At 37.9% G+C, this 14,745-nt stretch overlaps 1 protein-coding gene across 1 annotated transcript; it reads left to right on the forward strand.

Moving 5' to 3' along the window:
* The first annotated feature begins 1,665 nt into the window (after nt 1-1,665).
* On the forward strand, nt 1,666-14,331 carry LOC124181986. Its single transcript, XM_046568761.1, has 25 exons — nt 1,666-2,033; nt 2,120-2,226; nt 2,295-2,385; nt 2,946-3,131; nt 3,231-3,300; nt 3,499-3,625; nt 4,274-4,349; nt 4,653-4,771; nt 4,955-5,023; nt 5,120-5,309; nt 5,440-5,619; nt 5,847-6,010; nt 6,053-6,141; nt 10,163-10,371; nt 10,462-10,568; nt 10,636-10,726; nt 10,872-11,057; nt 11,155-11,224; nt 11,419-11,545; nt 12,374-12,449; nt 12,703-12,818; nt 13,006-13,074; nt 13,204-13,393; nt 13,536-13,715; nt 13,950-14,331. The coding sequence occupies exons 1-25, from the start codon at nt 1,856-1,858 to the stop codon at nt 14,132-14,134; spliced, it is 3,252 nt and encodes a 1,083-aa protein (XP_046424717.1). The 5' UTR covers nt 1,666-1,855; the 3' UTR covers nt 14,135-14,331.
* Nucleotides 14,332-14,745: the final 414 nt, after the last annotated feature.

Consider the following 14,745-nt stretch of genomic DNA (forward strand, 5'->3'; position numbering starts at 1 on the left):
TTTGTTTGGGTCAATTGAAATTTTAACGAAAGTTTAAAATCATATTAACGACATAAACTTGGGAATTTATAAATACTTATTTAGTTCGTTTTTCTCATTACATCTAGTTTTTCGTTGCTCGAAAAAGGTACTTGATTCTCTAAGGCAATAACAACTGGACTCATTTATTGAAAAATTTTGCGTCATGGATTATTTTCTTAGTTTATAACTGCGTCTTAGCAGCTAGGCTGAAAAAAACCATTTGCATGGGTAAAATTTTCAGATTTTTCGCCATCTGAGATGAAATATTGTTAATTTATAATAAGGAATGAAATTGAAATTTGCAACACGTAAGTTCTTATTGCCAGACGTATAAACCACACATTTCGCACAACCACAATTTTTAATATTAAACCTTATATTTGTATTGCTGATGAAGATATTGCATTAACAGCGTGGAGTCTCTGAAGACCTCACGCGCTTACTAGCGCTACGAAAGATGAAAGGTTAAGTAGGTGATAGGCGGTTCATTTTTATTTGTGTAACATTACTATGACTTCTACGCACTGTAATGTTTGCAGGTGGTGCAAGCCTCTGGTCCGTATGTGGTTTATCGTGAGTGATCTTTGCCTTGCTGACAGTGAAATTTTAATTTATAAAGAAGGGAACTTCTCTTTTTAGGTAGACAGACTGTTGGCTCGGTCAACTCGAAACATTCTGATTAACTAGTTATTTCGTTTCACAGATTTTCGGATAAAATACCAGAGCCGCCTTGTTGCGGACTTGGGTAACATAATAATAAGATAGCGAGGCTGCCTATTTTGTAGACTCGGACAATAAATTGCCAGAGCTACCTTTGGACGCTGTTTTCACAGACTTGGGAGGTATAAATTACCCTAGCCGCCACCCTCCTTGGAGCTAGGAAATCAGAACTCTGAGCCCGATGTGACTGTGATATATTTCAACGATATTTATTCAATCTACGACTTGGGATGGATTAATCGATTTTACAAGTTGAGAGATTCAAATTCGATCGGAGAGTCGAAAGTCCACTTTTCGCGTCACTTTTCCATCCCTATGTCTGCTAGCGAGGTGTCGTTCCTTCTCGTACATATTTGTAGTTAAATTCTGGTTCGATCCAGTTCGCGCTGTGTTGCCGCTGCTGATGCCGAAGGTGGAAAAAAGATTATATTCAGGTTGTGCTATGTCCGTGGTCGCTGTTAGCTCTTGTGACATTAACATGTGTCGATCACCTTAGAAGTGTTGGTGATTCTCTCTCTCAATGCCAACCTCGGTGGCTGGATGCTTTGCAACACATACGAGTGACTTTTATGGGGCCAACTCTCATGTCAGTTTCAACAATTTATCTGAGTACGCAATCACGTAGCAGTTACTTGAGCCATAATTCTCTTTTGAACAGTTCGAAAAATATGTAATCGTTTAATTCAAAGTTCAGGTACTTACCAAGTTAGATGGAGTAGCAAGCCATGCCTGTAATTCTGAATGCGGGCTTGCGATGAAAATCAGTTTTGTTTACTTGCTCTCGCTGATTTCACATGAGCGATAAAAAATAACAAGCTTGAGTGTCGTATGACAGAATTGCGTATTCTGAGAATGCCTTAGGGGGAATCATACAATATCACGATGTTATAGTCATTAAAAGAACGGCGAATCTTATTTTACCCTCCAGAGTTCAGTTCGGTCGTAACAGTGGCAGAAGTGATACCTGCCTACGGTTAGTAATATACACGACGAAAGGTTTCATTCTGTGAAGACATAGAGAACAAACGGTCAACTTTTATTTACCGCTAAAGCTGATAACCAGCGATTAACAAATATCGTACAGCCACCCTTACGGACACTCGCGAATTGTAGAATGAATCCTTTGACGGTCGCGATTTGTACCTTGGCGTGCTTCATACTCTACAACGTTATCAAAGTGGCGGTGAAACTTTTGAAAATAGGATCATTTTCCGATTACACGTCTAAGTTTGACGGACCGCAGGGTATACCTATCATAGGTCTTGCTTATCTCTTCATGGGCAGCGCTGAAGGTAATTAAGGAGAGACATTTTGCCATAGCTAGCGAATATCTAGTAGCTAATGAATTCGTCGTGTTCTGTAATATGTGAAATTACAGCTACTATGAAGAAAATCATTGACATGGGAAAAACATATCCTCCATCTTTTCAAACGTCATTAGGAAAAATTCCAATCTTCGTCACGGGTATTCCTGAACAATTGAAGGTAAAGTAATTCTGATAATCATTCAACGCAGATCAAAGTTGCAGCCATCCATTATTTCACCATTTCAGGTTGTACTTCTCAGTTCAAAAACCATTGAGAAAAATGAGTTTTTCGACTTTGCGCGGCCTTGGCTGGGAAACGGAATATTCATAGCTCCTGGTAGGTGAATGATCGTATTTTGACACTTGAACATGAGATATTAGAGTAATAGGATAGCTTGCTTGGATCGCACAATTTTTTAGATCTTCTGAATTTATATCGCATTCATTTTGGTTTCTTCAACAATGGTGGTGAAAGGAAACACACGAGCAATTTGGCTGTATGAGTTATATCAAGCGAATGTGCGAATATATGACTCATATACTTTGAAAAAATTTCACCTTCATCTAATTCGTGATCCTAACGATACTCACCATACCATTATTGCCGTACCAACAAATACTCAGATCATTCACAGGCATACCGACGCGAGTCATTATTGTTAAATCGTCAATAAATTGATATGATTGTAATCATGTTTATCATACCATCTCTATCATCCTTACAATCATCAGCCTCGTCATCATCTTGTTGGATTTAGAAGATGAAGAGTAGCGAAATAAGGAAGATGAGGTACATTGTACTGTTAAATTTGAAGAAAAAAAATTTAACCCGCGAATTAGGCGAGTCTGTGTAGTATCCAACATTTTTGCACAATTTTGAAAAGTTTTTTATTTCAGCGTCAATATGGGAAGTGCACCGGAAACTGATACAGCCATCTTTCAATTCCATAGCCCTCAAGTCTTTCGTCGAAATATTTTCCGCCCAGACAGCCATACTGGTTAAAAAAATGGAACGTCACTTGGATGGACCAGAATTTGAAATACACAAATATCTTTCATTGTGTACGTTCGATGTTATTTGCGGTAGGTCATTGCAACTACGTATTAGACAACCTAAATAACATTTGAGTGATCATTTTTTCTTGACTAATGACATGTATAAATTATCATCTTATGTCTCAGAAACGGCTATGGGTATAAATTTAGAAGCACAAACGAAAGAGAATTGTGACTACGGAGAGGCAGCAGACAAGTAAGTCAATAATTGGAATCTCATTAACAGGAAGGTTCTCTTCCTTATCGTTAGTTTTTGTCTCGTTATGCACAATGTCCAAACGCTTGAAGTTTACATTATAAAATGTTTACTCGATGATGCCGTCCGAAAAATTTATAGATCGCTTTGACCAAGTATTTTCTCGGTAGGAAAATACTATACGTTCTGTTTACGTAGGGTCATCGCTGGTATAACCAAACGATCTCTCAGTCCCTGGCTGTACCCGGACTTCATTTTCTATCGTACGCGACTTGGCAAAGACCAACAGAAGAATATCAAATTTCTGCACGGGTTCGTTGACGACGTAAGTGTGAAATCTGCAGGTTGTATTAAATCCTTTGGACACTCCTTGCATCATCTGCTAGTTATAGAGTTTCTTTCTCACAAATGCTTCACTTAGCATTGGTGCTCCGATGCAAAGTTCGTGAGTATTCCTTTAAGGGTCACTTTAAACTTGAGTGTAGAACATCAACCGGCATTTGAAAGTATGTATATTACCTTTATTCTTTAGAAATCCGCAACGGTCATAATAACACATGAAGATGAATTTGAAGAACTGTTTCAGTACTTATTGCTACTTGTCTCTGGCTCCGAATCCATCCCGTTCAATTTTGTTTTGTTTTTATTGTATAGATATATCCATAGTATATTTGGCGGGGTAACTCTGACAATTTTTCAAGCACAAGTGATCGCAACGTGGTGTTTGAGCTTTGTGTTGAGTAATATGCTGCCGACACTGCTTGAGAATGGGTACGTTTCTAGCCCTAGCCGCAATACCGAGCCTCTATTCGACGTAAAAAATGTGCGATCACTATCAGTACGCAAGAAACACGATCGTATGACAGATAATGAATGAAGTTAGACAGACTACAAACCAGGTCTCGGATTGCACTAGTATTGGCTTAAAGAATAGACAGGGGGCGGGCTGGTGACTTCTGTGGTTTCATTGCAGGTAATACGGGCGAAGAAGGAACGAATAAGCCAGTGTACTAGCCAAAGAGAATCAGTTGGAAATAAACAAGATGCAGGTAAACACCACATACTTTCATTATAGACGGAACGTGTTCCCAAAAAATTCTAACCAGAGTTGGATGAGTGAGAGGTACTGATTCCGATTCCGTCTGCGTCTAAAGCAAGGCTAAGTACCCGAAAACAGGCTCAGGGCTATTCGTCAGACACTAAAAACCTGAATTATGAACCCGAAAAGTCTGAACATGATTCACAAAAACATTAAACTCATATGAACTATTTTATATTACTGAGAGCGATTTACTTATCTCGCGTACGTGTAACAACCGTGAACTGTATAATTAACGTTCATACTTACACAGCCAACAGTTTGTTGAATCATCGCGAGATACTGATAGACAATCTTATAAAACTATCCAACCACAATAAGATTCTGACGGATGAAATGGTCCGGGAAGAGGTTGATACAATGATGGTGGCTGTAAGTATTGCGTCCGGTTCATATCGGATGTTATTCCAAATTGCTTTGAAAAATTATCATGATAGTCAGTTTTACTATAAACCGGGAAGATGAAACATATGCACATGGCAACGTCAAGTAGACAGCATGAGTGTAGGTACACGCAATTGTGTAACGATCAGTCGTTCCTATACGTTTTTGCAGGGCAGTGACACAACGACAGTGGTAGGATCCTTTGTGATTATGATGCTTGCTTCTCAACCAGGTGTGCAGGTTTGTCTAATCTCCTAATTACTTTGGCATCACAGTCTAGTATCTCTATGTCATTGTTAACACGTGCAATTACTCGCATTCGATACCATCGTATAGGAAAAAGCGTACCAGGAATTGTGTGACATTTTTGGAGGAAATGCAGCATACGATGATAATGGAGAACCACCCGTCACGTCAGAAGTCTTGATGAGAATGACCTACATGGAAAGAGTGATCAAAGAAACTATGCGCTTGTTTCCAATTGGACCCTTACTTTTCCGAAAGGCGACGGATGATTTGGATTTAGGTTCGTAAGCTTTCGTCACCTTATCTATTCTGTTACTATTACATCTTTGCAAATACTGTGCTCCGTGTAGTAATACATTGTTGTAAATACGTGCATGAAGTTACTTCTTAGACGATTACTGATATTATAGGCAATTGTACCGTACCAAAAGGAAGTACGGTCGCTCTCAATATTATAGCAGTTCACAGAAATGAGAAATACTGGCCAGATCCTTTGAAATTTGATCCGGACAGATTCCTACCTGAAAGATTTGCACAACAGGAACCATTCTCATACTTACCATTCAGTGGCGGTCCAAGAAATTGTATAGGTGAGGAAAATAGCCGAGTTGATAATATATGTATAATCGAATATCATTATACTGATGACCTAATGGAACTGGTCGATATCTGCACGTACCTTTATGGGATCGTATTTCAAAACGAAAAAATGTTTGGAATAACATGAGTAATAGAAGTTTTGTTGTCAATAATTGTGGATACAATGAATATAGGTGCACTAGAAAAAATGACTGGATGAGTTATGTTCCATTTTCAGGATCGAAGTACGCTATGATGTTAATAAAGACATTCACAACGATGATTCTTCGAAGATACGTTTTAGCAGTGGATAAAGCGACACCAGTGGAAGATGTACGATTGAAGATGGAATTTATGATGAGGCCCGCGGTCCCAATCGCAATTAGGATCAAGAGACGCACATAAGAGCATAAATTTTCGTAAATTAACGTTTGTCATTTTCAGAGATATTTGAGGAGCCAAGTATGCCCCATTTGGCTCGAGAGACAAAATAATATCGTTACATATTTACGTGTGGAGAACGATTATACCAGGTTGTGGGAATTTTTTTTTTTTACTCTCAGTATCATTTATTATCGGCAGGTGTCGTTTATAAGTTGTCATTCAATAAAAAAATACTACACCGCACATTCGTACATGTGTATCAAATTATTTTTCCACGGATTTGACCCTACATTCGGTTTTATCGAAATCAATCGCATTGGGCCAAAACTGGAAAGTTTGTTTCGGGTAGTAATCGAGTGTAAATGGGTGTAAATTCGCTCCCTCTACTCTTTTCTTGTGGGAATTTAGCATCATCTATGACTTGGGGGAGCGAATTTACATCCAATTTCGGTTTTTTTCGTGAAGGTAAGGTCTTTTATTCGTTAAAAAAAATGTGCTTTAGATTTGTAGCAACATTTGACTAGGAACGGGTTTAACATTTTCAGTAAGATGAGAACCAAGAGTTCCGCGCTTAAGTAAGTTAACCAAAAAATCCAACCTTATTGGATCTATCTTTTTTGACACGACTCGTGTTATATCGGATTTGTAATGATTTTATAAAAATGAAGTGTACCTCCTTTACAGTTTATTTTCAAAATCCGAAAAAATTCACCAAAGTTTCGTCAAATATTGTGATAAGTAGAAAAAGTGGGACCTCGTTGTGTAAACATTTTGCGGAATCTGGTCCAGTTGACTAAGAATGGTCCGTATTAAAAATTTTTCAAGTTAATAAATATAATTATTTCATATTACGCCTAGAGAATCCATGATTACGAGTAAACTATGGCACCTTATCTCACCCGAAACTCACGCAATCTCTCGCCTGAATGAATCATGTGCAGTTAATTTTTTGCGTGAGACTTCCGTGATTTGTACACGTATACAATTAGTGATTTTCGCGGGATAAATTCTCAGTTTCTAAGATTAATCTGATGATTAAATCATGTGTCAGTTACTTCCGGCATCATTTCGTTTTGAATATCACATTCCGCAAAAAAATCCTTGCGCGACGATTGTTGTCCGAAAACCGCTCACACGTTTTATACGCGCGGTATCTTATGCGCGATAAATTTTTGCACGGTAAAATTTGGCCCCTAACGATTATACCATCTGCACTGACGTTATACCTTAGAATTATACTCGAGCAACCATTCATTATTACTTACAAAAAGTACAAGTACGTCTGAGAACTACGTAATTGAACTAATAGCTGTTTTTGGAGTTCTCGATCAATGGAAACTGCTGAAAACAACCCACAAGATAAGCTTTGCGGGGAATTGAGTGACTGACTCCTGCTGGTCCATCCCAGGTGAATGGGAGAGAAATGAACGAATTACTCAGCGTAGGGATCATAAAGAATCCAACTTCAAAAAAGCCAACGTTACACTCATAAGGAATCAGCCGATAACGAATAAGACACAGCTAGCAAGCGCCGATACAGTATAGACCATATTTTGGATACAGACGTAAAGTAACCCAAGAACGTTGTCGTTCATTAACGGTGCTTTTCTTCCCTGAAACTTTCGGCCTCACAAATTTTAGGAAAGAGATCTGGAAACTGACGCGGTTTGATGTTGGGACGAAAGGTTTCAACACCGCTTACGCGGAGACTCATACTTGAGTTATGTATGATGTTCACCGGTTTTATAATTTCGTCTATCTTTTCGTATCAGATAACTTGATGGCTCAACCTCACTACTGGTTGACAATCTTTTGAAACTATCCAACGACAAGGAAACACTGACGGACAAAGCGATCCGGGATTATGTTGATACAATGATGGAGGCTGTAGATACAACGCACCGTTTATACTCGATATTATTATTGCGACTTACTGACCCGAATATTTGAAATTTGATCCAGAGAGATTTCTACTCGAAAGATTTGCGAAATAACAACCATTGTTAATACTTACCATTTTGTGCTGGTCAAAAGGATTATATCGATGACGGAAATAGATAAGAGTTGGTAACACTTTTGTGTCACTGTAGTGATGATTTGTTGGGATTAGCTGAGATCTTTATTTAGCTTTGTCGGTTATACATATTGTTTTGTAAAAAATTTTTTGATATAAAATAATTAATAAAATTGATATACAAGGACATAGATTTGAATTTGCTGAGAATTACTTCATGGGTTTGTTCCATTTTTAGGAACGAAGTATAACGCTTGATGATGATAAAGAAGACATTTACAACAATGATTTTTCGGAAATACGATCCAACATAAAATTCGCTTGAAAGTTTTATGACCTCAAAGATAACATAGTCTGCCATTTACTGTTACGATTTCGTAGATCTCATGACATTTCTTTATTTCTGCGACAAATGAAAATGGATTGGAGCGTTTTTGTTCAAAATTGCGTATAGAATGAGGCTTTCAAGCCCATTTTTGCATTTGAGACACGAAATTGCGATATTAATACTGCCTTTTTTGCATGAAATTGAGAAAAATGCTATAACTGTTGTGCTATTTTTTTAAAGTATCTAATGATCAAATGATGGATACAGGTTTAGTTTCGTAACTGACCACTCCATTAGGTATAAGTTCCGTCGATGTCAGCTTAGTGCTCTACACGTTAACAGATTTGGATTCGGATACACGAACTTCAAAAGACCCTCAAAGTTAATGGATACCTTCGATATAAACTGTCTCTCAAAACACTTTTGTGAGGTTACATATATGGCATTACTTGTGATATGGGCCAATTCCTGCAAAACGTTATCGAAAATTATTCACAATTTCTTAAATTATTTAAAAAGAAAGGAAAGATCACGTGACTTAATATTTTCGATCGATTAGGAGAATTATATTGTTTTTGCGATGGTTTTCAAGAATAACTAAAGTCTCTTATTCGACTATAAAAATGTGTTTTTTCAAATAAATTTTGACTAGAAACAGCTTGCACATTTTCAGTAAGATGAGAACCAAGAGCTTTTGAATCTACCTCCTTTGACAAGACGTACGTCGCATCGATTTATATCGATTTCAAAATGAGACGGCCTCGTTAACAGTTTGTTTTCACAAAACCGAAAATTTCTTCAAGTATTACAATAAGTTGGAAAAAGGGATGAACGTTTATTTTTTTTATTTTGCCGAATGTGTACACTAAGAATGCCCTGTAGGATAAATTTTTCAAATTCACAACTAAAATTATTTCATCTTACGCGTAGAGAATCCATTAGTAAGTACGAGTAAATAATGACACCTTATCTCACCCGAAGCTCACGCAATCTCTCGCTTAGGTGAATTAAACACGGTTCATTTTTTGCGTGAGACTTCCGTGATTCATACACGCATACAATTATTAATTTTCGCGGGATAAATTCTCAGTTTTTAAGATTAATCTCACGGTTAAATTATGTGTCAGTTACTTCAGACATCGTTTCGTTTTGCGTAAAATACTGCTTGGTAGCCACTGGACGTGGAAAATTATTGTTTACCCGAAATGGAATTATACGCGTCTCGACAGTGGGATTTTTTTCTCTCAATTTTAGCGGAGCCTCGAATTCTCCGGTGTCATTTCACGCCGCGTGCTTTCATATTATAGAGATAATTTCTGTACCGATACTTCTGGATATCGGAAAATTTGTCATCATTTCAGAGAATTCAAACTGTGAAATTCGGTTTCAGGTGTGATCCTACATACATGTGCCGAAGATAAAGTCAAAACTTCCATCAGTCTCAAATGTCAGATACGTATCATTATACTCGTGAAGCTGTGTATAAGTAACGATTCTCGAATATGGGCTCAAGTTGAAGTCATGAGTTTTTATCCGCACTCATTGACTTCATGTAAGTGGTCAAGAATGATGGATCTTGTATGCTTGGGTCTTGTTTAACAATATTACGTAATCCGTAAGTACCTTAGTGGGGAATAAATTAGGCTCTTCTTTACCTTTAAAAGAGCAGTGAATCTAACTTAGGCTCTCATAGATCAGTTCAGTCTAAACAGAGGCGGATATGTTAATTATCCTTGGTTAATAGTACTATAAGGTGACAGGAATTATTCAATAAACATAACGCGTTGACTTTTCTACGTCATAATAGGTGATAATTACCGAGTGACAGACGTCCCTTACCGAGACTCGCGAATACCAAAATGGACCCTTTGACGGCAGCGATTTGTGTGGTGGCGTGCTTTATATTCTACAATATTATCAACGTTGCGATCCAGCTTTTGCTAATCGGACCTCTCTCTGATTATGCACCTAAATCAGAAGGGCCCCGAACGTTGCCTTTTATAGGCGTCGCGTATCTAACGTTGGGTGGCACCGAAGGTATATAATTACGGAGTGACATTTTTTCGCAGTTACAGAATCCTCATTAGCTAATAAAACCATCGCGTTTTACAATCTATGTCATTACAGTTACTTTGAAAAGGATCCTCGAGGTGGGAAAAGCGTATCCTCCATGTTTCAAAACCTCACTCGGCAATATTTCAATCTTCGTTACGGTTATTCCTGAACAACTGAAGGTAAAATGATTTAATAATGATCTAACGCAGTAAGAAATTCCAGTCATGAATTGATTCGAAATTTTAGGTACTGTTTCTCAGCTCAAAAACCACAGAAAAAAACGAGTTCTACGATTTCGGGCGGCCCTGGCTGGGAGATGGATTAATCACGGCTTCTGGTAGGCGAATAATACGTCACTTCGTCGTTAAACTAATTGCGAATTCAGTCGATTGAGATAAAGGCTTCTGAATCACGCAACTTGCATCAGTTCTCAACGACAATACAAAGTTTTTTCGGCATTTCGATAAGTCTTTTTATTACAGGGTCTGTATGGAACGTGCACCGGAAGCTGATTCAGCCATCTTTCAATCACATGATTCTGAAGTCTTATGTAAATACATTTTCCGCCCAGTCATCCATAATGGCCAAAAAACTGGAGCGGCACTTGGATGGGCCAGAATTTCAAATACATAAATACCTTTCACTGTGTACGTTGGACGTCATATGCGGTAGGTCACTGCAGTTATGTTTTGGGCGACCTAAACTACATGTTCCTACATACTTTATCCCTGACTAATGACGCGTATATGATAATTTACATCACAGAAACGGCTATGGGTATAAAATTAGAGGCACAGACGAGTGAGAGTTGCGACTTCGGAGAGGTGGTAGAAAAGTAAGTTCAACAATTGGAATTTTATTGACGTAAAGATTATCTTTCTCATCCACATTTCATCCACAATGTCAAAAAACTTCAAGCTACGCGCGATGTAATTTTTACGGAATGACACTATCTGAATAATAGGCTACTTTTATTGAGCAACCGGTTTTATTCCTGGGACGAAACTACCGTATATTTTGTTTTCGTAGCGTAATTTCAGGAGTGGTCAAACGGATTACCAGTCCCTGGCTGTATCTGGACTTTATTTTCTACCGAACGCAACTTGGCAAGGAACAACAGAAGAACATCAAGTTTCTGCATGAGTTTTCTGACAATGTAAGTACGAAATCTCTAGATTCGTTCCGTTTCTTTTAAGATCGGCCGTGTCGTCATTTTATCGGACAGTTTCGCCCATGCAAATGCCTAACGTACAATTAGTGCTCTGATAGCCAAAGACTAATGTTTGTGTCGACATTGCCTCAACGACTTGTATATTGTATATTTTGCTTGTTATACGAGCATTGTCGTTCCCACGAGTCCTACATCGCTAGTCGAACTCTTAAAGAATCTCATGAGTCGATCAGGCTATTTTTTAAGCTTGCGAGTTAGGCTCGGGCAACCATCTATAGTCTGATTTTTTCTAGAATTAAGCCATGAGTTATCCTGTGTATGTATAAAAGCGAAGCAACGTTACTTACCCGTAAATTCGATACTTATTAGCTCTAGATTTAATTTTGTAATATCTGTTATAAAAAAAAAGAAATGCGGCTCGGCACGGAACGATAATGACGAAGAAGAAAAAGAACAATATTTTCACCATCTTTGATGTTCAATAACTGGAATTGTTCGAAAATTACAGGAAACGTTCTTTCTCCCTGGGAAGTCAGGGTGTGCAAGTTTCGTCGAAAACTGGTTACAATTAGTGGTTTACAAGATATGATGCATTAATTATATATGTGAAGTATAGCGGCTAGTTTGGCTGGGCAAATGATTCTTGGTAGCTTTGATGATATTGGCCTACGGATAATTGACGATGATTCAATGCCGCGAATCTTGGTTGAATAGAAATTAATCCTGGTCTCACAATCAGTCCACGCCAGTATTGACCATAGGAGTTTCAAGAATATCAGGAACTAGTCATTGACCTCTGCAATTTTATTCCAGATAATACGAGAGAAGAAAAAAGAAATTCACCAGCGTACGAGTCAAAGGGAATCAGCCGACAATGAACAAGTTGCAGGTAAACAACTGACAGTTTCATTATGGACGTGAAGTACTATAAGAATTAACGGTACTGGTTGTGACATCATTTGTATTCGAAGAAAAACATCCGAAAACAGTCTCACAGTCATAGTCGGACATAGAATCGAAAAGTCTAAACATCATTCCTGAAACAATGACAGATGAATGATTTTAGGTTACTGCACGTGATTTACTTTACGCAAGTGTAACGACTGCCATCTTCATATTTATCATTCGCATTTATGTTACAGATAGCTCGTCGACACACTTTGAGACATTGATAGATGGTCTTCTGAAACTATCCAACGACAACAAGATCCTGACAGATAAAGCGGTCCGGGAACAAGTCGATACAATGATGACGGCTGTGAGTATTGCGTTTGATACATACTGGATATTACTCAAAGGTGGTGGCTTTTAAAAATCATTACTGTAGTCAATTTCACTACAAACTGGAAAGAAACAACGTAAGCGTACCATTTTTACCATGACAAAATGAGCGAAGGCAAACGCAATTATATGATGATTAGTCGTTTCGAATTTTTCTTTTTCAGGGCAGTGACACATCTGCAATAACAGCATCCTTTTTGATGATGATGCTAGCTTCTCACCCAGATGTTCAGGTTTGTCTAATATACTAATTGCCTTGACTTTGTAATCGAAATATTGCGTATACAGGCATTTCATGCTATGTATCTTTAATGCTGTGCGAAGTCATTCCATTATTCGCATTTAAATATCGTCGTATGTAGGAAAAAGCATACCAGGAATTGACTGGCATATTTGGAGGAGATTCAGCATACGATGACAGTGGAGAGTTACAGATCACGCCTGAAGCCTTGTCAAGCATGATATACATGGAAAGAGTGATCAAAGAAACTATGCGCCTCTTCCCAGTTGCACCTATAATCTTCCGGAAGCTGAGCGACGATTTGGATTTAGGTTTGCAAGCTTTCGTCACATTGTTCATTCATCTCCTACCGTATGTTTCAAAAAACCGGGTTTCAAAGTTAAAGCTGTACCTAATATGTATTGCAACGAGGTGTACGCGGAGTTACTTCATAAATGAACACTGATTTTTCAGATCAGTATACTCTGCTGAAAGGAAGTACGGTCGCTCTCAACATTATAGGAGTCCACAGAAGTGAAAAGTATTGGACAGATCCGTTAACATTCGATCCGGACAGATTCTTACCTGAAAGATTCGCGAACCAACGACCATTCTCCTACTTACCGTTCAGTGGCGGTGCAAGAAATTGTATCGGTAAGGGAAACACCAGTTCTGACAATAGTTAAATATCATTATACTGATGATTAATTGGGATTGGTTGAGTTATTCATGTAGCTTTATGGAGTATGTTTCAAGATTGACAAACACCTTGAACGAAATAATCAATTGACTGATTTAAATCAGAATAGTTTTGCTGTCTTGTGGATAGAATTGTAGTTTCCGATGAAAATGGCTGAATGAGAGTTGACGAGTTGGCTTCAATTTCAGGATCGAAGTACGCTATGATGTTCTTAAAGACAATTGCAGCAACGATTCTTTGGAAATACGTTATAAGACAGGATAACGTAATACCAGACAAAGATGTACGGATAAAGATAGAATTTCTGTTAAGACCCGTGATTCCTATCTCAGTAAGGATCGAGAGGCGCACACGGAAGCATGATTTTGCTTAAGGCAACATTAATCATACATGTTTCAGAATCGAGATATACGAGCTTCGTTAGTTTATTAACGAGGAAAAATATCGTTACGCATATGGTTTCGGAAAAGAATTATTTCGAGTTGCGGGAGAAGTTTACCACTTTTAATGTTAATTATTATGAGTATATTTTGTGATTTTCATCCGAAATAAAAAGGATTGCAGTAAGAACATTCGCATGTTGATGATCAATCATACTATCCTCATGAAAATCGTCAATCATGCCAAAAGTGTGTCAATATTCGTGTCAACTGATATCAGACACTTTATTTTTGTAGAGGCTATACATATAACTAATTGCAGTAATTCCATATTGTCATAAATCGCCATTAATACTTTCATTCATGATATTCTTGAGCATGAACATTTGAATAGTTACGATTTAGAGTAGAGGTGATCAGAAACGACTTACTCTCATCGCAGGGAACAATTACCATCCACTGTAGAATATCACTTATACCTGAGTAACATGTAGATTACATTCTACTTTCACTGAGGCACATCTCGAGACTCGTATTTAAAAATGATTCCAAAGTTCTGGAATGGTGATTTTTCTTCAATTTTTGTGTCGCTACTACATTAATT

This window comes from Neodiprion fabricii, chromosome 5, assembly GCF_021155785.1.
Source record: "Neodiprion fabricii isolate iyNeoFabr1 chromosome 5, iyNeoFabr1.1, whole genome shotgun sequence".
Taxonomy (NCBI): domain Eukaryota; kingdom Metazoa; phylum Arthropoda; class Insecta; order Hymenoptera; family Diprionidae; genus Neodiprion; species Neodiprion fabricii.

Coding starts and splice junctions, on each gene's coding strand:
- LOC124181986 (XM_046568761.1), top strand. CDS start 1,856: ATGAATCCTTTGACGGTCGCGATTTGTACCTTGGCGTGCTTCATACTC. Junction 5,620..5,846: donor CGGTCCAAGAAATTGTATAG/GTGAGGAAAATA, acceptor TTCCATTTTCAG/GATCGAAGTACGCTATGATG. Junction 11,225..11,418: donor TTCGGAGAGGTGGTAGAAAA/GTAAGTTCAACA, acceptor TTGTTTTCGTAG/CGTAATTTCAGGAGTGGTCA.